At 50.0% G+C, this 24,790-nt stretch overlaps 1 protein-coding gene across 3 annotated transcripts in view; it reads left to right on the forward strand.

Moving 5' to 3' along the window:
• RPTOR (regulatory associated protein of MTOR complex 1) overlaps nucleotides 1–24,790 on the forward strand; it is a 416,763-nt gene that overhangs the window by 306,664 nt on the left and 85,309 nt on the right. For all 3 annotated transcript variants that reach the window (XM_025362539.1, XM_025362540.1, XM_025362541.1), the window contains 2 exons: nucleotides 4,888–4,971; nucleotides 7,168–7,278. In XM_025362539.1, coding sequence (XP_025218324.1) covers nucleotides 4,888–4,971; nucleotides 7,168–7,278 — 195 coding nt within the window. The remainder of the gene's footprint in view (nucleotides 1–4,887; nucleotides 4,972–7,167; nucleotides 7,279–24,790) is intronic.

Here is a 24,790-nt window from a genome sequence, read left to right on the forward strand (position 1 = left end):
CACGCAGCAGTTGGTTTTCTGTGTCTGAGTACTCCACTGAGCGTAGTGGCCGCCTGTTTCACCCATGCTGGTGTAACAGCCACGATTCCATTCTTTTTCTGGCTGAGTAGTAGTCCATGATGCATAGATGCCGCTGCTTCCTCATCCAGTCCTCTGCTGATGGGCGATCTCCGCTCACTGCGGCCTCCACCTCCTGGGTTAAAGTGATTCTTGTGCTTCAACCTCCTGAGTAGCTGGGATTACAGGTGTGCACCGCCGCACCTGGCCAAGAGTGATTTTATAGGATGAAGTTTTAGTCCCTTTTCCTAGGTGTCACAAATCAGTATGAGCATTTCATTTAGGAAGTCTAGTTGCTCTCTCTCCGTGCATCATTTTTTTTACAAATAGAATGTGGGGTCTGAAACTACAGGATCGTTATCAAGTGACAGCAGAATGACAAACTAGAGTGATATTATACATACCACACACATCGGGGCCTCCAAAACCGCCCCGCTCATCAGGCACCCTGGCCTGCAGCACCCGTCATTCCAGGGCTGGAACTGGAGAATCTTTTCTCATGAAGCAGCTCTTCCAGTATGTCTGTCTGAGCACTCTCTTTGTGTACAAGGCCAATGAAATTTGACAGCCTTAGCAATTCTGTTTTAATTTGGTCACCTCAGCTGGATTGCAGTGGTGTGAACATAGCTCACTGCAGCTTCCAGCTCCTGGGGTCAAGCCACCCTCCTGACTCAGCCTCCTGAGTAGCTGGAACTGCACGCACGCGCCACCACGCCCGGCTCATTTTTGTATTTTTTGTAGAGACGGGGTTTCACCATGTTGGCCAGGCTGGTCTCGACCTCTGGGCCTCAAGCAATCCTCCAGCTTCAGCCTTCCAAAGTGTTTGGATTACAGGCGAGAGCCACCATGCCGGCCACCATGGTTAGTCTTTAGTTTGGGTTACCACAGGTGGAAAGTAAATCTCAGTAAGTCACTCAGCGCACCATCATTTACTTCTGTAATTTCCATAGATCCTGGGATGGTCCAAAACAGGAGATTTTTGTTTTTGTTGTTTTTAAGTACAAAAACAACATTGGCATTTTTTCCTAAAAGCCAATCCTATTTTAAAAATAACTTTGCTTTTTGTTGACTTCAGTTTTTAAAAAATGTAAATCAACAAAAGGTGGCCGGAAGATGATGTAATGTTTGAAAAAAAAACAAAACAGTACTTAACATTTTCCGCAATACTCTTTATTGACGATGTTTCTTTGCAAATGAAATAATTGCAGCACCAAATCCCGGTGCTGCCCACAGACCTCTGACGCCGACTCCCAGGCCGGTGGGCCACCAAGGCCTCAGCAGGTGTTTCTTCAGCACCTGCAGCTCCTACAGTGCGACACTCAGGATCACATCGTGGTAGTGATTGTGAACCAGCGTCCCGTTTACTTTTGTTGTTTGTAAGGAGCACATTCTCAGGAGACCTCTAGTGCCAGGCTAGTGTCCTGGTAAAACAGTAACAGGAACTGGTCTTGATGAGACCTCTTCACCCCGTCCTGCCACTTCTTCCATTTGCTCTGCAACGATTGACCTTAGAAACTGAGGCTTGTCCCTATTTACAGTGTTGGAAATAACAAAGAGAATCAGAAAACAATCTCTGTAAGCTTTAGATCTGATGATGTCTTTGATTTCTGATGATTGCAGCCATGGCGAAACCTGCCTCCTCTCCTCTCCCTGGGTCATCTAGAAACTTGAGCCTCAGGCAGCCTAGTGTCCCTACACACAGAGAGTCAGTCCTCAAAACCCTGGATGGTGGAGACATCCGGAAGCCAAATGCTACGATGGTGACTTTACATCCGCTGGGCACCCTGGTGCACACAGCTTTGTGCTAGATGCTTTGCAGACTCTGTCTCACTGAACTTTGAGAATAAGCCCAAGTCAAGTACTGTTGTCTCCGTTTTTCTTGATAACGATATTGAAGTTTCCCAAAGTTAGGAATTTAAGCCAATAATTGAGCAGAGATGGAGGCAGGGTTAACATCAGGTTAGCCGGCCCCAGAGCCCGTGCTTTTCCACCGACTGGCCCATCAAACCCGAGTTCCAGGCAGCAGTGGCATGCGACATCCCCCAGGTTCAGCACGGGAAAGGGATCCGGTTCCAGTTCACATATCCCGCGAGCAGTCCCACGTTCCTTTCCCAGCCTCTTAATCAGAGACTCTCAGCATCGCCAGCATGGGAAACCTGCCACTCCTGGGTCCATGGTGAACCCGGCGTGGGAGCTGCCTCCAGAAACATAGAAGGGAAGTGAGGCCACATTCCCCCTGCTCTTTCTCTGCCCCCAAGGCTGGACATGCTGGGATCGCCCCGCACCCTGTCTGCTGCCCCTCCAGCCTGGCTAGCCCCCTCCTCTTGCTGCCACCTGTGACCTTCCCTGTCCCCCTGCCAGCGCTCTTCGCCCCCGACAGGGAAGCTCCTCCCTCTCCATGGCCCCCCAGGGCCCATCCTCCTGACTCGGTGGCTCCTCCGTGGAAGTCGTGCTGGCCGACCCCCAGGAGCGTAACCCAGATGGCCGCCATCTCCTCTCCCCTCCTCCCTGTCCTCCACCCTCACTGGCCTCCTTGTCCCTTTTCCCTGCATCTCTTGAGGGTTTCCAAACTCATCCCAAACCTTCTCTTCTAGAGTTTGCTTTTCTTCACCCCTTCTTCTCTCAGCCTCTGGCCAGCGCTACAGTCTGTTCCTCCCCATCTCCATCTCAGCACGCTGGTCAAGCCCACCCCCTTCTACTTGCCTCCCCCACTTCCAGCCTCTTGCCAGGCCTGTCCCCAAAGCGCGCACACTGGACCAGCCACTGCTGCTTCAGGCCTGTCCCCAAAGCGCGCACACTGGACCAGTCACTGCTGCTTCAGGCCTGTCCCCAAAGCGCGCACACTGGACCAGTCACTGCTGCTTCAGGCCTGTCCCCAAAGTGCGCACACTGGACCAGTCACTGCTGCTTAACATCGCTCAGTGGCTTCTGGATCTCAAGACAAACTGACTTCTCTGCACACTGTCTGCGGGGCCTTTCCTGATCCGACCCCCTTCCTGTCACTGACCTCAGTCATACCGATGGCCTGTGCATCCTCAGACACCCGAGCTCTTCCAGCCTCTCTACCTGCAACGCGGTAACCCCCTCACGTCACCTCCAGGACCCGCTGCCCAGCTATGTCCTGTGCATCTTCTCCTGCGGGGAGGGAAAACCTCCGGGGCCTCCAGTGAGGCCAGGTCAGGGCCTCCTGGGGTCTGTGTGTTCAGGCATCTCTACTAAAAATACAAAAATAAATTAGCTGGGCGTGGTGGCACGTGCCTGTAGTCTTAGCTACTCAGGGGGCTGAGGCAGGAGAATGGCGTGAACCCAGGAGGTGGAATTTGCAGTGAGCCAAGATCACGCCACTGCACTCCAGCCTGGGCAACAGAGCGAGACTTTGTCTCAAAAAAAAGTGTGAAACTCTGATATAACAAAGAAAGTATGTGCAAAACCTCTGGCAAAGCCCACTCTAATTTATAAGGAACTCTGACGTGTCAATAAGAAAAAGCCACATATTGAAGGAGAAAACTAAAGGCATGCGGGGCAAGTTTACTGTGGAAATGACCCATCAACCTGCAAAATGTCCTCCCCTTGAAATCCAAGAAATCCAGAAGAAAAGGATGAATTTTCCCCTGTCCTATTGGCTAATCATAGTGTAATACGGGCTAGTATTGTCCCACAAGCTTTACATTTGTTATTTAATTTAATGCAACTCTTATGGGCAGGTGTTGTGTTATATGTGTTTTATGAATTAATAAATCAAGGCTCAGCGATGTTAAGTAATTTGTCCAGAGTCACACCCCAGTGAGCGCTGCTGGGTGCCATCGACAGTGTGAGTGGGGTCAGCCGCAGGGTCATTTGGTAACTGAAGTATCAATGCTCTGACCTTACCTTTTTAATACCCACATTTATCTTACTGGGAAAAAATTGTGTGAGTATGCAGATGTAACTATTAGGATATTGATCACAGTGTTATTTATAACAGCAGCATTTTGGCCAGGCATGATGGCTCACGCCTGTAATCCCAACACTTTGGGAGGCTGAGGTGGGAGGACTGCTTGAGCCAGAAGTTCAAGACCTGCATGGGCAATGTAGTGAGACCCCCATCTCTATAAAAAATACAAAAATGAACCAGGCATGGTGGCACCTACCTGTGGTCCTAGCTACTCGGGGGTGAGGTAGGAGGATCACTTGAGCCCAGGAGGTTGAGGCTGCAGTGGGCCGTGACCTGGCATCTGTACTCCAGCCTCGGCAATGGAGCAAGACCCTATCTCAAAAATAAATAAATAAAAATTTTAAAAGTAGGAACATTTTGATGATAATTTGAATATCTATCAGTGGGGAAGTAGTTTAAAAGAGTTGTGTACATTTGTGTAATGGAAGTACTGTGCTGGCATTGGGAATGATATGGTCAGTACATACCTAGTGACATGAACAATGTTCACGGTGCATTATTTAGTTAAAAAAGGAGCTGAGAAATATAGTCACATATTATCTAGTTCAGAATCAATAAGAGAAGTGTGGACATAGAGAACAGTGTCTGGGTTCGTATACCAAAATATCACCAGCGAGTTAGCTTTTTAAATGCAATTAAAACTTGTTTGTTCTAATATTATCTACGTTGAGCGTGTTTTATCTGTGTAATAAAGGAATAAAGCATGTTTTCTTCACCTGTCTAAAAGCATGAACTTGTAAGGAAAGGAGCACCGGCTCTAGGTAACTGTGACTGAGGCAGCAGACAGATCTGCACTGTGGTCAGACCGCTCCAAAGCTGGCAGCTCGTGCAGCAGCGTTTCAGGGCTGCACACCAGTATGGTTTGCAGTGATACCATTTTCTTCTTGTTCTTCCAGGTGCTGTTAAGCCAAGTGCACCGGCTGAGAGCATTGGACTTGCTTGGAAGATTTTTGGACCTGGGTCCCTGGGCAGTGAGCCTGGTACGTGCCTTCCTCATTGACCTGGGGGCTGAGGGAGGTGGGACAGAAATTAGGCTCCGTGTTTCAGTCTGTGCACGTATTTCATGATCCAGAGCCACCCGCAGCCGTGAGACCCAGGGTGAGTGTGTCCACCATGGTGGTGTCCTGTCGATCCTCAGGCCCTCAAGGAGCCCACTCTGTACCCGTGCAGCCTGCAGTGCTGCCTGGCGTTTGGGGTTCTGGGGTTGTCGCCCCTCTGTACGTCCGATGTTAGACATAGGCGTGCGCGTGTTGGCTGGTCACCTTTTCCTGAGCGGCCGCCCAGCACTGGGGAGGAGCAGGGCGTCCCTGAGCCTGCCGCAGCGCCTGCCGCGTGCTGCTGCTTCCCCCAGGAGGAGTCTGGATCCTCAGCACTGTCTGCTCACCGTCATGGCAGGCACAATTCGGAAACGCTCGTCTGGTTCCTCATCCTATAGCAGAGTAGTGATGGCCACTAAAAGAAAAGCCTGGCAGAGGCAGGATCAAGAAGCAACACGTGCTTAACAAATAACTCACGGGGAAAGTTAAAGGAGGCTGAGAGGGAACTGCAGAGTCAAGGAAACTCGAGAGACCTACGACCAGTTGCCGTGTACAGTAAACCTTACTTGGTTCTGTTGAAGTTCCAAAAATGAATACTCATAAAACAATCAGAAATTTTATAGGAGCTGGATTTATATGTTATTCAAGAATCACTGTTCGTTTTTCTTGGGTGTGGTAATGGTACTGGATCGTGTTTTCATAAAAGAGACCTAATTTTTTAGAGATAGACACTAAATATTCACCAGTGAAATCACATGACATTTGAGCCTTAACTTACTGTGTTTGGGAGCGGTGCAGTGGGGCGGTGGGTGCGCAGCCGCTGTCACGGAAGCTGGGTGGTGAGTACCTGGGGTCTGGTGTATTTATTTGCATCATATAATGTTGACAAAGAGTGGTAATTGATAGTCCAGCACCTAAGGAGGAGAGAAAACATCCAAAACTAGGAAAAATCATTTAACACTCACCACTGGGCCATTTTCACTTCAGGTGCCTGAGGCCACAAATAGCTTGTAACAGAGTCGGGGCCTGAGTCATCAGAGGAGGCTGGCGTGACTCCGTCACTCGGTGTGTGCGTAGTGGTGTCACTCTGCCATCCTGGAGAGGCCTGCGTGGTATTGCTGGCAATCTAAGAAGACAGGAAGCATGTATTCATAACATTTTAGAAAGAGGTTCATGTTTAAGATTAATATTTTAAAACCAGTTTCTTCCCTTTAAAGAATTAGGCTTCTGCTCATTGGCAATTTTGCTAACACATGAACCAAGGCTGGATAAATGAGGTATTTTCACAGGTACAGATTTTGCCTCTCAGGTGAGGGCCCAGGCACCTGAACCAGAGAAACTGCTCTTTCCTTGTTAAATGTGGCCTTTCATGGGGAAGGAACCCAGGCCTGGGTCCCAGCACCACTTCCTGTCTTGGTTGTAGGGGACCTCACTTATTGGAAAGGGATACCTTTGGAATATCTGTGAAATTCCAGCAGCTTTGAGATGAGGACGCAGCAGAAACCCCTGACTGTCGAGTGCAGCCATACTTTGCCAGGCATCCTCCACGCGGCAATGCCCTCCACACTGTCCCTCCCCTGCCTCTGAGGGCAGAGTCCCCTGAGAATGACACGCGACCAGAACCGGGCGCCAGCGAGCCCCTGGGCGACCCCTCCTCCTCCCTGCCTTTCCCAGGGCAGGCGTCCTTCTCCCAAGGTGTATCTGAAGCTCTGATGTGAGTGTTGAGCGAGCTGGCCACGCCGTCACGGAGAAGTGGCCATGGCTCGTATGTGAACAGCACAGTGAAGGCGCCCGATGCCATGCTGCTGAGAGCCGACGGGGCCACCGAGGGCAGGCGAGGGCCCCAGGCGCAAGCAGCCTGCGCCTCCACAAGGAAAAGCTGCGGCCCGATTAACTCCAGTCTCCTGACACCAGTCAAGGCTAGCAGTACGTGGCAGCTTCTAGGAATAAATCAGAGATGAATAAATCTGGAGGAAACCCCTCTTTACTTTAAGTGAGGCCCATTCATTCCTGTTGCGTTTCCCATATGTGCTGAAGATAACACTGCAGCTGGTCCCGCGTGGCACCCCTGCTGCTGCCCGTTCCCTCGCTGCGGCACAGGCAGAGCCCTGGCACGCTGACGCCCTCCCTCTCCCCCAGGCCTTGTCTGTCGGCATCTTCCCCTACGTGCTGAAGCTGCTCCAGAGCTCGGCCCGAGAGCTGCGGCCACTTCTCGTTTTCATCTGGGCCAAGATCCTCGCAGTGGACAGCGTGAGTATCCCCGCCCTCCTCCCCAGGGTGATGTGAACCCGCCGGCCCTTCTGGGAATGCCAAGCCCTGTGCTTCCGGCCTGCCCTTTCTCCAGCCTCACTCCCTCTCCAGGCGCCGCAGCCATTCCTGTCCTCTCTTCCGGGGTAAAGTGGGACACGCCCCACCTCGGCAGCCACCTCTGGGTCATGGGGGCTGTCACCTACCTGTCCTGTCCCTGGCCTTCCCCAGGTGCCCTGTGCTCAGTTTGCCCGCCCCCCACCATCCTGTCCCTGGCCTTCCCTTGGTACCCTGCACTAAGTCCCTCCACTTGTCCTGTCCCTGTCTTTCCCCTGGTGCCCTGCACTCAGTTTTCCCCCTCCGCCTGTCCTGTCCCTGGCCTTCCCCCGGTGCCCTGTGCTCTGTCTCCCCCGCCCCCCGGCTTGTCCTGTCCCTGGCCTTCCCCTGGTGCCCTGCACTCTGTCCCCCCCCGGCCTGTCTTGTCCCTGGCCTTCCCCTGGTGCCCTGTGCTCTGTCCCCCACACCTGTCCTGTCCTTGGCCTTCCCCTGGTGCCTTGTGCTCTGTCCCCCCCCCCCCCGGCCTGTCCTGTCCCCAGCCTTCCCCTGGTGCCCTGTGCTCTGTCCCCCCTGCCTGTCCTGTCCCTGGCCTTCCCCTGGTGCCTTGTACTCTGTCCCCCTGCCTATGTCTGACCCCCCATAATGCTGCCCCCGTGCTCCTGACCCTGGCTGGAAACAGCCCCACCATGGCAGTGAACTTGGCCTCTGCCTCGCCCAGACCCCACATCGGCCCCTCCTGTGCCCACCATTGCATTTCTCCCCCTCTTCAACCCTGAACAGGTGGTCTGGGCCAGGGCCCAAGGTGTTAGGGGCCACCCCCTTACATGGGGCTGCCCGACTCTGCCCTCTTTGATGGGCATCAGCCCTGGCCCTGCAGCCACATGTTCACCCCTCAATCATCTAGGCCAGGGACCCATATTTAGCTATGTTAAGAGAGACACAAGGTCAGCTGTCCCTGTCCCCAGCAGCTCATGCTTGGGTGCGGGCGAGGGTTGCAGGTGACACCAGCCCTGTTGTGAGGCGGGGTCACCTCCTGTAGGAGCTGCCAGAGAGATGGGTCAGAGGAGTGGGGCTGAGAAGTCCTGTGGGCGGGACCCGGCCTATGCTGAACTGGAAATGCCAGGAAGGGCCTTCAGAGGGTGGATGTCAGGCAGGGGTCCAAACATGGAGGTGGCAGGGCCGGCTGGGAAGTCGTTTAGAGGAGGGCAGGCCACTCCGCACCCCGTGTGGCCTGTGTGCAGGGACACGCAGGGAGGCCCCATCCAGGCGGAGGGTACGCGGTTCCAGGTAGACGCAGCTGAACATCATTTAGCAGGTGGAGGATTATTAGAGATTTTGGAACAAAGACATCAAAAGAATGAAGCTGTGGTTTATGAACATTGCCTGGCCTGGGAGTCAAGTGGATTGTGGGGCAACACGGGGTGGGGGCATTTTCCTCCAGGTGCATGGGCGGAGGAGGTCGGGCTGCAGGGCTAGGAGGGTGGCAGAGAGGGTGGCGGCACCAAGCCTGGGTGGGGAGAGGCGACTCGGGCTGGAGCCTGTGTGGCCGGCCAGGGCTCAGGGAGCCTTCCAGAGACAACTGGTCAGGAGCCCTGTGCGGCCTGGGAGCAGGGCTGGCCCGAGGCCAAGACTGGGGGACCTTGTCCACCCAGTGGTGATGGCAGGCGAGACCCTCGAAGGAAAATGTGGCAGGCTCGGCTGCGGGAGAGCGCTGGAAAGCTCCTCATGTGGCACAGTGGAGAGGAGAGCAGTACCGAGTGGTGCACAGGGTCTGGGAAGGGCCCATTTACAGAACGTGAAGATTCTGGAACAAAGGGTGTGTGCTGGGAATGGAGTTGGGGGATATGTTGCCCTCTGCAGAGTTGTTGGGGGACAAAGGTGTCCTAAAGGTGTCTTTGCCTTTAGCTGTCCATGTGCAGAGGGACACGTGTGTGATACAGAGGTGGGATCGGAGCCAGGCTGGCAGGGAGCCCCAGGAAGAAGCCAAGCCAGTCTTGCTCTAGGGCCGCTGCCCTGGGTGAGGAGAGCGGGACCGAGGAGCCGGCATCTGGGCAAGGCTGGCTTTGCTCCCTGCTTGGTTTTGAAGCAAACCAACCCCAGCAGCTCATTAGAAGGCCTGTAAGAGCAGGTCCACATTCCCCCCTGGACTTCAGCCAGCTGCTGGGTGCGTGTGTGTGCCGGGGTGGTGATGTGTACGGGCACTTGGGTGTGCGTGTGTGTGGCGCCCTGTCCAGCGGCTTTCATATGCAAAGTCTCTTAATTCCTACATCCCCTGTGAAGTCATCATGAATTTGCATCCTATTTACTGGTGAGGCACCGCCCACAGGAGGGAGCAGGGGTCACGTAGCTACCTTGCTGGGCCCCTGCCTGGGTCTGGAGCTCCTTGCCCACACAGGGAAAGGGAGGGTTTAGCATAGTCACAGAGCAGGTATGGGAGAATGCCAAGACCACCTTGGAGAAGCCATGACTTGGAGCCGGGGAAGGCCACCCTTTCCTTTTCTGTGAGGCAGGTGAGGGGAGAGTGGACGGAGCTTACAGCCCCCGGGGCTCCTGCCTGCCGCCGTGGCACTCCCTGAGCCAGATTCTATCAGCTCCTCCGTCCAGTCACTGGCACTGAGACCCGGCCTCATCCTTAGCCCTGTTGGCCATGCTGCACCGGCCACCAGGACCTGCTGTGCTTGCTGAAGCTGCCACACTGGGCTTTGTTCAGCCAAATTCACTGTCCCTGCTGTGCAGGCACTGGTAGGCACCCCGAGCTGCACTGCACGCTCTCACCCATCAGCCCTGCACACCCCACACAAAGCCACTGCTGTGTCACCCACCCACAGCCCCTGCTGACTCAGGTCCAGCCCAGGCCATCAGGTCCCCAACTGTGCTGCCCACGGACCCCTGGGCCCCTGCTCAGCCCCTCTGCTCTCCACACCCAGCCCTGACCATAGCCTCCCCACACCCCAAGTGCTCACCTAGGACTTTGGTGTGGCAACAAAAGCAGGGGAGGGGGGAGGCCGCCGCCGAAGCGGGGGAGGGGGGAGGCCGCCGCCGAAGCGGGGGAGGGGGGAGGCTGCCACTGAAGCGGGGGTAGGGGGAGGCGGCAAAGGCTTCCACCTTGGAGGCGTGTGTCGATCCCACCCGGCAGCAGTGTTGCCCTCTTGCTAGTTCCACTGATGGTTGTGGATTCCCTGGGATTTTCTGCTAGTTCGCCGGTTCTTGCAGATGCCCTAGGATTTTGTGTATATGCTCTCTCCGAGAAGCAGCCTCCAGCCGCTCTTCTGGTTCCGGGATCTCTCACTCTTTTCCTGGGCCTGGGGCACTGACCATGGCTCTGCCGGCTGCCATGCTTGCCATCTCTGCTCCTGATTTCCTGAGCTGGATGCCAGGAGCTGCTTCTCCTCCTCTCAGTGCAGCTGAGGCTGACCTTGACCTCACTTCAACCTTGAACCCTCCTGGGCCCAGTGCTCCGGATCTGGCTGTGACCAGGGAACACTCCAAAATGGTGACTGGAACACCATACATTTCAGCAAAATATTCTCCCTGCCACCCATTAAACTACGGATAAAGAATGACTGCTTTGAAAGATTGGCTAAAGCCCTGGATTTAAGAGTTAAAAGCGTGAGTTTGATCCCATCACCACATTTGCTCTGACAAGTCATTTTCACTTCGTTGGCCATGATTGGCCTCTGTAAAATCATGGCAGTGATCCTTAGGCCGTCTGCCTCCAGCCGCAGTTCCAGAGCTCAGAACCAGGATGTGGAAAACTGCTGTGTAAATGATAGAGGAACAGGACCAGGAAGGGGCACCACGTAAATCTCACATCTCTCCTGCCTGCCTCTGTTACACTAAAACCTTTTCTTGCTAAACGGAAAGCTTAGCTTTGTGAGTCAGAAAGCGAGAGGTTTGGATCATTTCTATTTTATTTTTCTTCAGATTCACCGAAGAGTCACATTATGTAAACAAAGGGTGTTTGGCCGGAAGTCATTTTGAAACATGGTTTCTCTCCTACCCCAGTGTCTTCAGTCATCTACATGGACACACTTAGAAATGTCTTGGCACCTGGCCATGGATGGAGGACCATGTGTAGAGGCTCCCAGATGCACAAAACAGTGACCTTCATGTGACACAAAGCCCAGGGTGAAGGGACAGAGGAGATGCCGTCCTCATGCAGGGGTCTAGGATGATGGCTGCCTGAGCCTGCTCCCCATCCCTGCCCCAGCCCCTCCAGTGCTGCAGGAATGTGTCTAAGCCAACTTTGATTCTCAGACTTCGTGTTTTTAGTACCTTTTAGGACCTGGGAATTGATGATGTCTTTATTTTCAGTCTCGGGGTGGCTTTTGGTGAAAGGGGACCGCCTTCGTCGTGACGTTCTCGCTGCATCCACAGCCCATCATCGTGTTGCAGTGCAGGGCGTCTTGTTCAAAACTGGCTCTTGGTCCCGTTGATCTCCCAGGGACTGTTACTTTCGAGTGCCCCAAATGGCAGAACGTGGCCGTGAGCACAGAGGCTGCAGCGCGCCTTCGTTTTACACCCTGCTCCAGGCAGATACCAGGGCCTCAGGTTTCATATTCATGATGCTGAAGGGGTTATCTGCTCAGTACTGCTTGGGGAGCTGTTCCCACAGCCAGCTGGGCATGCCCTTGCCTGCAGTGTTCTTGTAACTGCCTGCAGGCACCACAGGCCTTCCTGTGAATTAATTTCTTAACCAGCTTGTTGCACCTGCATATTTAAAAGCAATCATTCCACTGAGGAGCATTTTGAAGTGTTTCTGGTAGAAACTGAGCCTCATCTACCTCACCTGTCTCGCCCTTCCTTCCATCGTTACCCTGGCGATAACTTCTCAGAGATGAAGGTTCCCTGTGTTTTTGAGGGGTCGTTCCTCCACTCCCTTCCCCTCCCCACATCTGGCTATGGATGTTGCTGACGGTCCTCCGGAGCTCCACCCCTACCCCCCATGATGTGTGCGCCCTGCACAATGTGTGCATGCCCCTCTGTGTTGCTGGTGGTCCTCCGGAGTTCCGCCCCTGCATGATGTCTGCGCCCCCGCCTTGTGTTGCCGGTGGTCCTCTGGAGCTCCGCCCCCACATGACGTCTGTTCCGCCCCTTCCTTGTGTTGCCGGTGGTCCTCCGGTGCTCCGCCCCCGCATGATGAGTGCCTCCTGCAGCCCCCCGCGGTCCCCGTGACTCCTGGGGCTTGCCCTTGTGCAGATCGGGGTGCACACGGTGTACAGACAGGTCCACTTCTAAAGATCACAGAACCTGCTCAGAGGTTCAGAGGTGCAGACAGAGGCCAGCCAGTCTCCCAGTGTTCTCAGCATGCCTCTGCTGCCGCCAGCTGGCCCTCAGGGCACACTTAAGAGTTTGAGAAGGATGCGAGCCCGCTCAGGCTGGGCTCAGCAGATGGGCGAGCCTGGGACCCCCTCATTTCTCAAGTACCTGCAGGGCACATCCTGTGTCCCATTATGCCAGAAGCTCTGAGGGATTCAGGGGGAGGCCTTAAAGAAGGTGGGCTCAGGCAGAAGAAAAGATGGAAGAACACCATGTGCCATGGGGGAGAGGTGTGTGCCGTTTGCGTGAGACAGAGCAGGGCACAGTGGGGACACTGATCTGACAGAGATGGCACCGCCCAGGACAAGGAGCACCAAGGGGAGCACATGAAGAAAGCCGTCTCTCCAGGATTCTCCCAGGACTCTGATCCCAGAGGGCCTCCCCCAGAATCACTCCCCATGCCAGGTTACACTGCACTGCACACCACCAGCCGGAAATTACCAGGCAGGTAAAGAGAATCCAGAAAGTGTGAACCATCATGAAGAAAAGGAAACCAACCCATTAAAACCCACTCGGAACCGCTGCAGATGGTGTAATTAGCAGGCCGGGACATTAAAATATTACAAGTCTATTCCACATACTCAAAAAGTTAAATCGAGACATGGAAAATATAAAAAGAACCCAACTTAAATTTCTAGAGATGAAAATGGCAATATGTGATGGGAAAAAATATACTTGTTGGGATTAACAACCAGTTAAGCATTGCAGGAAAAAGCAGTAAATGGTTAGGCACGGGGCTCACATCTATAATCTCAGCACTTTTGGAGGCTGAGGCAGACAGACGACTCACATCCAGGATTTCAAGACCAGGCTGAGGACCATGGTGAAACCTCGACTCTACATGAAAACACACAAAACTCAGCCACGCATGGTGGCGCTCGCCTGTAGGCCCAGCCGTTCATGAGGCTGAGGCGGGAGAATCGGTTGAGCCCGGGAGGTCGAGCCTGCAAAGAGCCATGACTCTGCCATGGCACTTCAGCCTGGGGAACAGAATGAGGCCCTGCTTCAGAGAAAGAAAGAAAATAGCAATAGAAACTAACAAAAATGAAACACGGTAAGAAAAGAAAAAAGAAAAATTTTAATTAAAGGAATATCATTCCATTGTGGGACAACTGCAAGTGACATAACATACTGTTTGGGGGTCCATAAAGGAGGCTGGGAGAAAAAGTATTTGAAGAAACAATAGCTAAAATTTTTTGAATTTGATGAAATTATAAACCCACAGATCCACAAAGCTTAGCAAACCCTAAGCACAAGAAAACTACACGAAGGCTTATCACAATCAAATTGCTTGAAAAAGAGTGATAAATTCAAAAGTCTAAAGGCAGCCAGTAAAAAGCTAGTAAGGCGCAAAGGTGAGAATGACAGCAGGTTTCTTCTTGCAGATTTCCTACAGATGGAAAAGGCAGACAGCGGAACAGCATCTTTAAAGCAGAGAAAGGGAAAAAACCGTCAACCTAGAATTCTATACCCACTGAAAATATATTTGCAAATGGAGGCAAAATAAAGACTTTTGAAGACACACAAAAGATGAAAACTCATCCCCGGCAGACCCATAGTACAAGAAACGTGAAGTCCTTTAGGCTTGAGGAGAATTACTCTTCAGAGGGAAACACGGTTCTACACAAAGGAATTAAAAGCACCAGAAATGAGTACTATGTGGATAAATATGGGATTTCTTTCTTTTTATTTAAATCTTCTTTGAAAGATAATTTTTTAAGCAAAATAATAAGTGTACTATGAATTTTTTTTCAATAAGCCTTTTGCACTCAATTTCTTTTCCTTAAGAGACAAGGTAGGCCAGGCGCGGTGGCTCATGCCTGTAATCCCAGCACTTTGGGAGGCTGAGGCGGGCGGATCACAAGGTCAGAAGATGGAGACCACAGTGAAACCCCGTCTCTAGTAAAAATACGAAAAAAATTAGCTGGGCGCGGTGGCGGGCGCCTGTAGTCCCAGCTACTCAGGAGGCTGAGACAGGAGAATGGCGTGAACCCAGGAGGCGGAGCTTGCAGTGAGCCGAGATCGCACCACTGCACTCCAGCCTGGGGAACAGAGTGAGACTCCGTCTCAAAAAAAAATAAAAATAAAAAAGAGACAAGGTCTCATTCTGTTGCCTAGGCCTGATCACAGCTCACTGTAAGCTCAGACTCCCTTGCTTAAGCCATCCTCTTGCCTTAGCCTCCCGAGTAGCCGGGATCACAGGCACAAGCCACGGCACCCCACAAAATGCATAACATTTGTAAGAGCAAAATGTGTGCTAATAGTAGCAAAAAGATGGGGAGGAGAGAGAATGAAGAAATACTATTGTAAGATTCTTGGACTTTGTTTGAAGTGGTCTTGTATCACCTGCCTGAAGACAAACTGCAGTAGTCCATAAACCCTAAAGCTGCCACTCAGATTTTAAAAAGAATTACAGTTAATTAGCTGACAACATAGATGATATGAAATCACAGATATAGACAACACGAAAGGAAAAAGATAACCAGAGTAGATGCAACAAATAGCAAAAGGCGGGATGATGGATGGACACCTAATCCTGCCCGTACTGTGGAGTGGAGACTGAACACTGCAATGAGAAGGCAAAGGCCACCAGGTTGAAGAGCAAGAAAAAACCATACGATGGCTACAAGCAATGTACTTTTGGCATAAAGACAAGAGTAAATTAAAGGTAAAAAGATGGGAAAATCTCTGCCATGAAGGCACTAAGCAGAGGAAGGCTGCAGGGCCTATATTAACATCAGACAGAGGAGGTTTGGGAGCAGAGAATGTTGCTAGCAATACAGACACATTTCATAATGCTACAGAAGTCCATTCATCATTCATCAAGAGAATGTCGCAGTCCTAAATGTCTATCCACCTAATAACAGTTTCAGAATACATACAGCAAAACTGGTGGAACTGCAAGGAGAAATAGATAAATCCGTAATTACATTTGGAGATTTCAGTGCTCCTTTCTCAGTGACAAGTAACAAGCCGAAGAGAAATCAGTAAGAATAGCAGAGACTTGAGCAGCACTCTCCAGCAGCTGAGCCCTGACGTTTATAGAACACGCCACACAGCAGCCACGGAGTGCACGGAGCCTCTGCCGGCATAGGCCAGACCCTTGACCAAATAAACCTCAACAAATGTAAAGAACTGAAGTCTTACAGGCGTGTTCTACAGCCACGGTGGAGTCAAACTCAAATCAGTAATAGGTAATAGGAATGTCTCTAAGCACTTAGAAACAGAAACTTTTAGATAAATAAATGATTTTCATTTTATTCCATAACATTGTAAGTAAATTATATTAATATATATATGCCTAATACAAAATAGAATATAAACATGTAATATTAAGATACATAGATATTATAAATCACGGATAACAAAGATTTATATAAAATATTACTATAAGTATGTATATATCATACATAATATAATGTACGTATAGTTATAAATAGTTGCATTAAATAAATCCATTATATAAACATGTATATTGAGATGTAAAATAAATCGGTTGAGTATACATGGACCCAGCTCTGAGCAGTGCTGAGAGGGGAATGTGTAGCAGCTGCTAGATGATGCGTTGGAAAAGAAGGACGGTCTCCAACCTGAGACCTCAGCTTCCACCTGAAGAGAGCAGCATGAGTGGAGTAAACCCAAAGCTGCTGGCCAAAGGAAATAATACAGATCAGACTGGAGACTAATACAAAAGAAAACAGTGAAACATCAAAATCTGTTGAACAAAACATGTTTTTTTAAACAGATGAATAAAACAGTGAAACATCACCCTGACTGTTAAGGAGACAAAGACACAGATTCCAGCATCAGGAATGAGAGAGGTGACATCGTTAAAGATTCTGGGGATATCAAAAGGATGATAAGCAAATATCATGAGCAATTTGATGGGAGAACTTTTGATAACTTTGATTCCTTGCATGACACACACGACTCACTCAAGAAGAACTCGTTAATGTGAATAGCACTCTACTTTTTTTTTTTTTAGAGACTGGATCTCATCACATCACCCAGACTAGTTTCGAGCTTCTGGGCTCAAGCAATGCTTCCACCTTGGCCTCCCAAAGTGCTGGGATTACAGCAGGAGTCACTGTGCCTGTCACTACAAATGGAATTTGTAGTGAAAACTTTTACTCCAAAGAAAACTGCAGGTCCCGGTGACTCCACCAGTGGATTTTACTGAACATTAAGGAAGGCATATTTGGATGACATCTCAGCACCTTCCCATATCATTCTGTGAGGCCAGCATTACCTGACACCAATGCTTAGACACACATTACAAGAGAAGAAAACTACAGACCAGTATTCTCTTGAACATAGGTACAAAAATGCCAAATAGAATTTTTGCAAATTAAATTCAATGCTATATAAAAACAATAAAACATAATCTAGTGGGATTTATTTCAGGAATGTAAACCTGTTTAAGGATTGAAAAGTCAATGGATGCCTCTTCAGATTATTAAAGAATTATTTTTAGAGAGAGAAAAGTCCGTGTAATTTACCATATTAAAAAAAGATAAAAACCACATTACCATCTCAAGAGATGCAAAGTATTTTAACAAAATCTGAGATCCACTTCTGATTAAAAAAAAAAAAAAACTCCCTGCAAACTCCTAATAGAAGGGAACTTCGTCTACCTGACAAACAGCATCTCCAGAAATTTACAGCCAACACCATACAATGGTGAAAGACTGAATGCAAGATCAAGCCATCTGTTCTTGTCACATCCCTCGACATTGTACTGGAAGTTCTAGGTAGTAGAGTGAGTCAAGGAAAACAAGGCATTCAGATTCAAAAGGACGAGGTTTAACTGTATTTTCAAACAGCATGATTGTCTATGTGGAAAATCCGGTTTAATCTATTTTAAAATGTTACTAGAAAAAGTTTAGTAAGTTTACAGGTTATAAGATCAATATACAAAATTCAATTTATGTATATACACTAGCAATCAACAATTAGAAGTTGAAATTAAAATAGAGAACATTTACAGTACCACTAAAAAAAAAGAATACTTAGGGATACATTCTGACAAAAGGTAGGCAAGATCTGTACACCGAAACTGCAAACCGTTGTGAAAAGAAATGAAGGAAGACCTCAATAAATGAAGAGATCATCCATTATCATGATTTCTGCTTCTGAGATCCACATGGAAATACAAAGGACCTACAGTAGGCAAAAGAACTTGGAAAAAGAAAAACACAGTTGAAGGACATACTACCTGATTCCAAGAGTGTCTATAAATCCACAGTACTCAAGATCGGAAATAGCATCAAACGAACAAACAGATAATGGAACAGGAAGAAAGTCAGGAAATAGACCCATACATATAAACACCTGCCCTGTGATGACGTGGAGAGAATGAAAAGGCCAGACACAGACTGGGAAAATATTGACAAATCGTTTTTCTGTTACAAACTAGTGGCAAGAGAATAGAAAGAACTCTCAGAACTCAATATGAAAACAAACACAAGCAGACAAAGAAAAGTGGGCAAACGTTTTGAGCAGACGCTTCACCAAAGACGTACGAATGGCAAATAAGCACATGAAACAATGCTGAGTATCATTAGTCACCAGAGAAATGCGAACTGCACCTACAGTTATCTACCACTGCACACCAAGTAGATGCCGAAGAAGCTGATGCCGTCAAGTGTTGGCAAGGCCGTGGAGGAACTGGAACCCTCGTATGCTGCCGAGGGCAGTGCAAAGCGTGCACTACCACTTTGCAAAATTATTTCACAGTTTCTTATAAAGATTAGCACACACTCAGCATACAATCCAGCCATTCCATTCCTAGGTATTCCCCAGGAGAAATGGAAGCATGTCCACACAAAGGCTTGTACGTGAATGTTCCTAGCAGCTTTATTTATAATGGCCTAAAATCTGGGAATAGCCTAAATGTACATTAACAAGTGGATGAATAAGCAAACTGCAATCTCTCCATGCAATGAAATCCTACTCAACAATAAAAAAGCATGAACCGATCTCAAAATACTTAGACTGAGTGAAAGAGTATGGTTCCATTCATTTAAAACTCGAGAAAATGCAAGCTGTAGTCACAGAAAGGAGATGAGCTGCTGCTCGGGACACGTGAGGGTGGGGGCACAGGGGGAGAAGAAAACGTCCAGGGGGCCAGACCCCACCTAGATTGTGGCAGTAGCTTCACAGGTGTAGACGTACATCCAAAATGGTCAGATTCTGTACTTCAAATTTATATGTTGCTTATACCACAATGAGGCTGCTAAAAAATTCTAATTGTGGGGCAGTCTACAAAGAACTGTACTGTTCCCTTCTAGGTTTTTTTTTTTTTTTTATTTTTTCTGAGATGGAGTCTTGCTCTGTCACCCAGGCTGGAGCACAGTGGTACGATCTCTGCTCACTGCAACCTCCACCTCCTGGGTTCAAGCAATTCTCCTTCCTCAGCCTCCTGAGTAGCTGAGACTACAGGCGCCTGCCACCAAGCCCGGCTAATTTTTATATTTTTGGTAGACAAGGTTTCCCATGTTGGCCAGGCTGGTCTCAATCTCCCAACCTCAAGTGATCCTCCCGCCTCACTCTCCAAAGTGCTGGGATTACAGGCATGAGCCACCACACCCGCCTCCCCCGCTCTAGATTTTTAATTCAAGAAATGCCCCCAAAAATGTGGGGGGATTTATTCTCAAGCCTAATGATGTATATCAGCTAAGTGCAGTTCCTGGTTGGATCCTGGATCAAAAACCAGAGGCTCACAGAGGACGAAATATGAACAATCGGGAGGAGTTAGACTCTGGACCGCGAGTCAGGCGGGAGGATCGGGAGGAGTTTGACTCTGGACCGCGAGTCAGGCGGGAGGATCGGGAGGAGTTTGACTCTGGACCGCGAGTCAGGCGAGAGGATCCGGAGGAGTTGACTGTGGACCGCGAGTAAGGCGGGAGGACTGTGTGGCTGTCACGTGTCTGGAGTGTGATCATGGCTTTGTGCTCATGGAAGCAAACGTCCTTTTCCTTAGGAATATTTCTGGGCAAAGCGTCATGCTATCTGCATCTTTCACACAGTGCAGAAAAACACAGGGGATGGGGAAGCAGAAAGCAAACATGGCAGAGTATTTTTTGAAATTGTCCTTAGGGTCATGTGATGGGACCAGAGCTGAAAGAGCAGCAGAACTTGGCGATGAGAAACTCCAGGAGATGTGGCCACAGCTGTCCCCCGCTGGTCACACTTTGCAAGGATGGCGGCAGTGGTTGTTTTAATAAGTTCCTCAAGCCTGCTGTTATCATTTATCTATCTGCTAATTAGCAAGATTAGGAAGGGGAGAGTTAATTAAGGACTCCCGTAGGCAAGGTTCCAGTTAATTGAGGGTTTTTCATAGATAAAATTAATACTCAGTCCAGGCTGACCTTCTGAGTTACAGTTAATAAAGTTGTGTTTATGGTACCACCAGGGAACTCCAAGGGTGTAATGTCAGTGGATCTGGAAAGAGACTCTGTGACGGTGTTCATGAAGTAAATCTGGATTGGGATATTCAAAGAGGCTTCCCCCTAGAAACAGGCTGCTGTGGTCCCCGGAAAGAACCCACGCTATGAGGAAAAGGCATATGAGAGAGTCTTAGAATTTTGTTTCTGCAGCCCACACGTCTGTGCCGGTTCTCCTTCCCATGCTCAAATTCTCTACTGTTTTCTCTGCAAAGTCATTTCACCACAGTTCATGTCTGCTGGCGTTGATAGCCTCTCTTCCTGCTTCTCCACTTTTCCCCACTCCCAATTTCTCACACACGTACACACAAAACTCAATTCAAAAAATGTGCAAGGTTCGCTTTCTCTGTCACCCAGCGATGACTCAGTCTCACCAAGTGATCAAGAGAGTGCCATCTAGAGCGTGTGCCCCTGCTGGTCCCACAGCAGAAGGCAGTGCCCTGGCAAGGGCTCGTCTAGTTAGGACCCGAGCAAACATCTTACCTCCTGCGCTGGAATTTTGTTTGCTTGTGTCCTGAACTCTTGTTCCTATAGTTTCTATGTTAACACATTTTATTTTTTAGAACAGTTTTAGATGTACAGAAAACTTGAAAAGGTAGTAGAGTTCTCGTGTACCCTATACCCAATTTTCCCTGTTGACATCTTCTGTTAGTACAACATGTTTGTCACAGCGATCAATGAACTTATGTTAATCAATTATCATTAACTGCAGTTGATACTTTTATCAGATTTTCTTGCTAATGTCCTTTTTCTGTCCCAGGATCCCACATGACATTGAGTCCTCGTGTCTTCTTGGGCTTTGCTTGGCCGTGACAGTTTCCCAGACTCTCCTTGTTTTTGATGAGCTTGACGGCTTTCAGGGGTACTAGTCAGGGATTTTGTATACTGGCCCTCTGTTGTGATTTGCCCTGATTTTTTTTTTTTTTTCTTTTTTTTTTTTTTTAGACCAGAGTCTCGCTCTGTCGCCCAGTCTGGAGTGTGGTGGCACGATCTCGGCTCACTGCAACCTCTGCCTCCTAGGTTCATGCCATTCTCCTGCCTCAGCCTGCTGAGTAGCTGGGATTACAGGCGCGTGCCACCACGCCCGGCTAATTTTTTTGTATTTTATTTAATAGAGATGGGATTGCACCATGTTAGCCAGAATGATCTCGATCTCCTGACCGCGTGAGCCACCACGCCCGGCCATGCCCGATGTTTTTGTCCTGATTAGATTGGTGTTTGGAGAGGAAGACCCCAAAGGGGAGTGCCCTTCTGATCCCGTCATAACGAGGGTGTGTGCCGTTGGAATGGCAGATCCCTGGTGGCGCTGGCCTGGGTCCCTGGCTGAGGTGGAGCTAACCCGGCTGAGGTCAGGCTTCCCCTGGGTGAAGCCGCTGCTGCCCCTTCCAGAGCAGGCTGCTCTTTGGAAGGAAGTCGCTTGGATGTGCTGGGCTTGTGTTACCTAAACTGCTTTATGTCTGCGGTTAAATTTACTCCTTCCTGCAGTTTCATTATCTTTTTAGGGTCTAAATATAGTTCTTTTAATTTCCCTTTGTTATTTATATAGGCTTATTTTTTAAGGCTTAGTCTTGGAGTTGTTTTATTTTGTTATGTTTTGTTTTGCATTTCTGGGAATTTTTAGTATTCCTTCTTTCAGTTTGCCCCTATTGAGCTAACCTTCCTGCACTACCATCTTCCAGCTGACTGTCCGTGGACATGGTGGACACGGTTTTACCCCTCCTGTGGGGAGCTTTGCCAGCTAGGGGCCCTTGAGCAGTACTCAGGAGCGCACCCGTGCCCGGAGCTGGGTGAGTCCCAGGAACGGCCAAAATGTCACCTAGCCTTCCCCCTGCTCATCTAACATAGTTTAATTGCCTTGATGGTGCATGGAATTTCCCAACTAGAGAGGCTATGATATGCAGAAAATCAGCAAGATGGCATTGCTAGGGAGCACGTTTGTGAAGCCGGCGTCTTCCACAGAAACTGTAATCGGCAAGGAGGTGCCATTGAGGGGACTCCGGGTGACGCTTTCATCATTTGGGGAGTAGCACTGCCGTGCAGTATGGCTGCTTTTTAGCCATCCTCCTAGTTCCGTGTGGAGCCCTCAGAATGGTGTTACTCTGGGCAGATTCCAGCACACCCTCGTGCTGTCCCGGGAGAACTGTGGACCAGAAAGGCCCCTTCCTCCCACCCCCATGGAAGCCGGACCACATGAGCTGGGCCACCTGTCCTGGCACTGGGTCGGTCCTGGGAGACCACCCGCCCCAGAAGAGACCAGGCCAGGTGGACAAGCACATTGGTGACAGGCCAAGCGGCAGTGGAGTAGGTCTGTCGGTACCCCCTGGGAAGGTGGGAGGTTTTCGCCGGAGGGAGACAGTTGTATCAGCTGCCTCTGGGTTGCCAAGAATGAAATGAACAAAAGAGAGAGGAAGCATGATGGGGCTGTCCGCTCAGCCATTCCAGTTCCAGGCTCTTTTGCCTGCACCCAGGCAGAGTAGACCAAGCGCTGGCAGGGGTGATGGCTCGCCCTTTGCAAGATGGATGGGCACAACGGGGCCCTGGCAGGTGGAGGTGGCATGGCAGGCTGTGCCGAGGGCGACCACAGAGGCTGTCTCTGTGTGGCAACTTAAGGGCCCCATGATTTATGGTTAGGCTGCTTGGAGCCTGATCAAATCTCAGCTCAGCCTGCTGGGTGTAAGCGAGGGAGAGGGGATGGGGAGCCTGGTCAGCCGAGAGCGAGCCCCCCACCACTGAGGAGGCCCGCAGGGGAGCCCCAGCCTGGCTTCCCCCGCTCGTGGCTGGCTCCTGTCCCGCACTCTTTCACTGCTGTGTTTCCTCTTCTTAGTATTGGAATTGAGATGGGAAAGGCACCACAGTTCTGACCTGAGGTCAAGGCTGGGTTCATTGCAGGTCCAGAAAGCTCCAGCTCAGACACCTACTCCAGCCAGAAATGCCCAGGGCTCTGTGCGGTCCAAGGGCTCCTTTGCCAGCCCTGCCACTGGCAACACTGGGCACAGGGAGCCCCTCCGCTGCTCACCGCAGACAGAGCAGATCTCAGGCGGGAAGCGGGTCCTGGTGTGATTCGCACACATGATCTGAAATTGTGATGTTTCTCCACAGCACAAACGTGGGTTCTTTCATTCATTCATCAGACGTTTACTGACCAGCTAATAGGAACCAGGCCATGCTGCCTCCTGGGACTAATAAAGACTAATAATGCACGTTTTTGTCCTCACAGAGCTGAAATGGCTAACTCAAATGCGGCAGCTTGGGAAGTGCAGTCCAAGTCCCTGCAAAGGGTGGGGAGGGAAGCCATTGCAGAGGCCGTGCTGGGGGGCAGGGCCCCAGGCGGAGAGGACAAAGGCCCAACAGGCAGAGGGAGCTCGCCCCATTCCCGAAGCCGCAAAAAAATGAGCTCCGTGTGTCGGCCACATTCCCGAAGCCGCAAAAAAATGAGCTCCGTGTGCCCCAAAGTCTGAGAAGCTGAAGAGAAAGGGGAAGATGGGTTTCTTTATTCAGAAATGTTTCTCAGTCTCCACTGTCACACTGCTGGGTTATTGACACCAGACTGTGAAGAATCTCACTGTCAGTGCCACATGGGGGAGGACATTGCTTACCATGACTCAGTGTGGCCTCAGGGACAGTGTGTCAGGCCCGGCAGGACAGCACACGGTCTGTGCTGGGGAAGTCGCGCAGACGTGCGAACATACAGACATGTGAACCCAAGTCAGCCCGGGCTGAACAGCGGGTCCCCCGGAAGAGATGAGCAGTGGAATAAGGATTACATGTAGGGGCAGAGGACATCTCAGTCTGTACCTGTCTGTAGCATTTTAATGTTTGATCCTTGGTGCCTACAAATTTTAGGACATGTACAAAAAAGATTGAAAAAGATGGGAAGCATGCCAGTGATTTTGCTGTGGACATCAGACACAGCATTCGGGGCCACTGTAGATGTGGGTATGTCTGGCCTGAGAATAACTAAAGGGCTTCTTTTTTTTTTTTTTTTTTTTTTTTTTGAGACAGAGTCTCGCTCTGTCACCAGGCTGGAGTGCAGTCACTTGATCTCAGCTCACTGCAACTTCCACCTCCCGGGTTCAAGCGATTTTCCTGCCTCAGCCTCCAGAGTAGCTGGGATCACAGTCATGTGCCACCACGCCCAGCTAATTTTTATGTTTCTAGTAGAGATGTGGTTTCACCGTGTTGGCCAGGATGGTCTCCATCTCTTGACCTCATGATCCGCCCACCTCAGCCTCCCAAAGTGCTGGATTAGAATTAACCATTTATAGAAAACCAATATGTCTATATTAATATATATATTTATGTTTAAATATCTTGCCTCTCTTGGCGAGTGGGGAACGCACTGTGCCCATGGGTGAAGGCCTGAGGTGGAAAGCTTGTCTTCCACTGCTCAGCGGATGTTCTGCTGAAGTCGTGAAGAACAGTGAGCTCTTGTGACCGGGAAACAGAAATCCCTACTTTGGTGTTATTTTCCCAGGCACTACCAGTTTTATTGGCACCCACCATTGTGAAAACTGCAAATATAAACATCTCAGCACAGCCCTCCATCTGCCTTCGGATGACTTCCTGATAGCATCCTCATGTTATGGTAACAGACCACCGAAAGCTCACTCAGGAGCTATTTTCTTGTTGGAAACTTTCTTTGCTTTCCAGCACCCCTGCTCATAACAAGGGATAGACTTCTACCCAGTGGACAT

This window comes from Theropithecus gelada, chromosome 16 (assembly GCF_003255815.1).
Source record: "Theropithecus gelada isolate Dixy chromosome 16, Tgel_1.0, whole genome shotgun sequence".
NCBI classification, from domain to species: domain Eukaryota; kingdom Metazoa; phylum Chordata; class Mammalia; order Primates; family Cercopithecidae; genus Theropithecus; species Theropithecus gelada.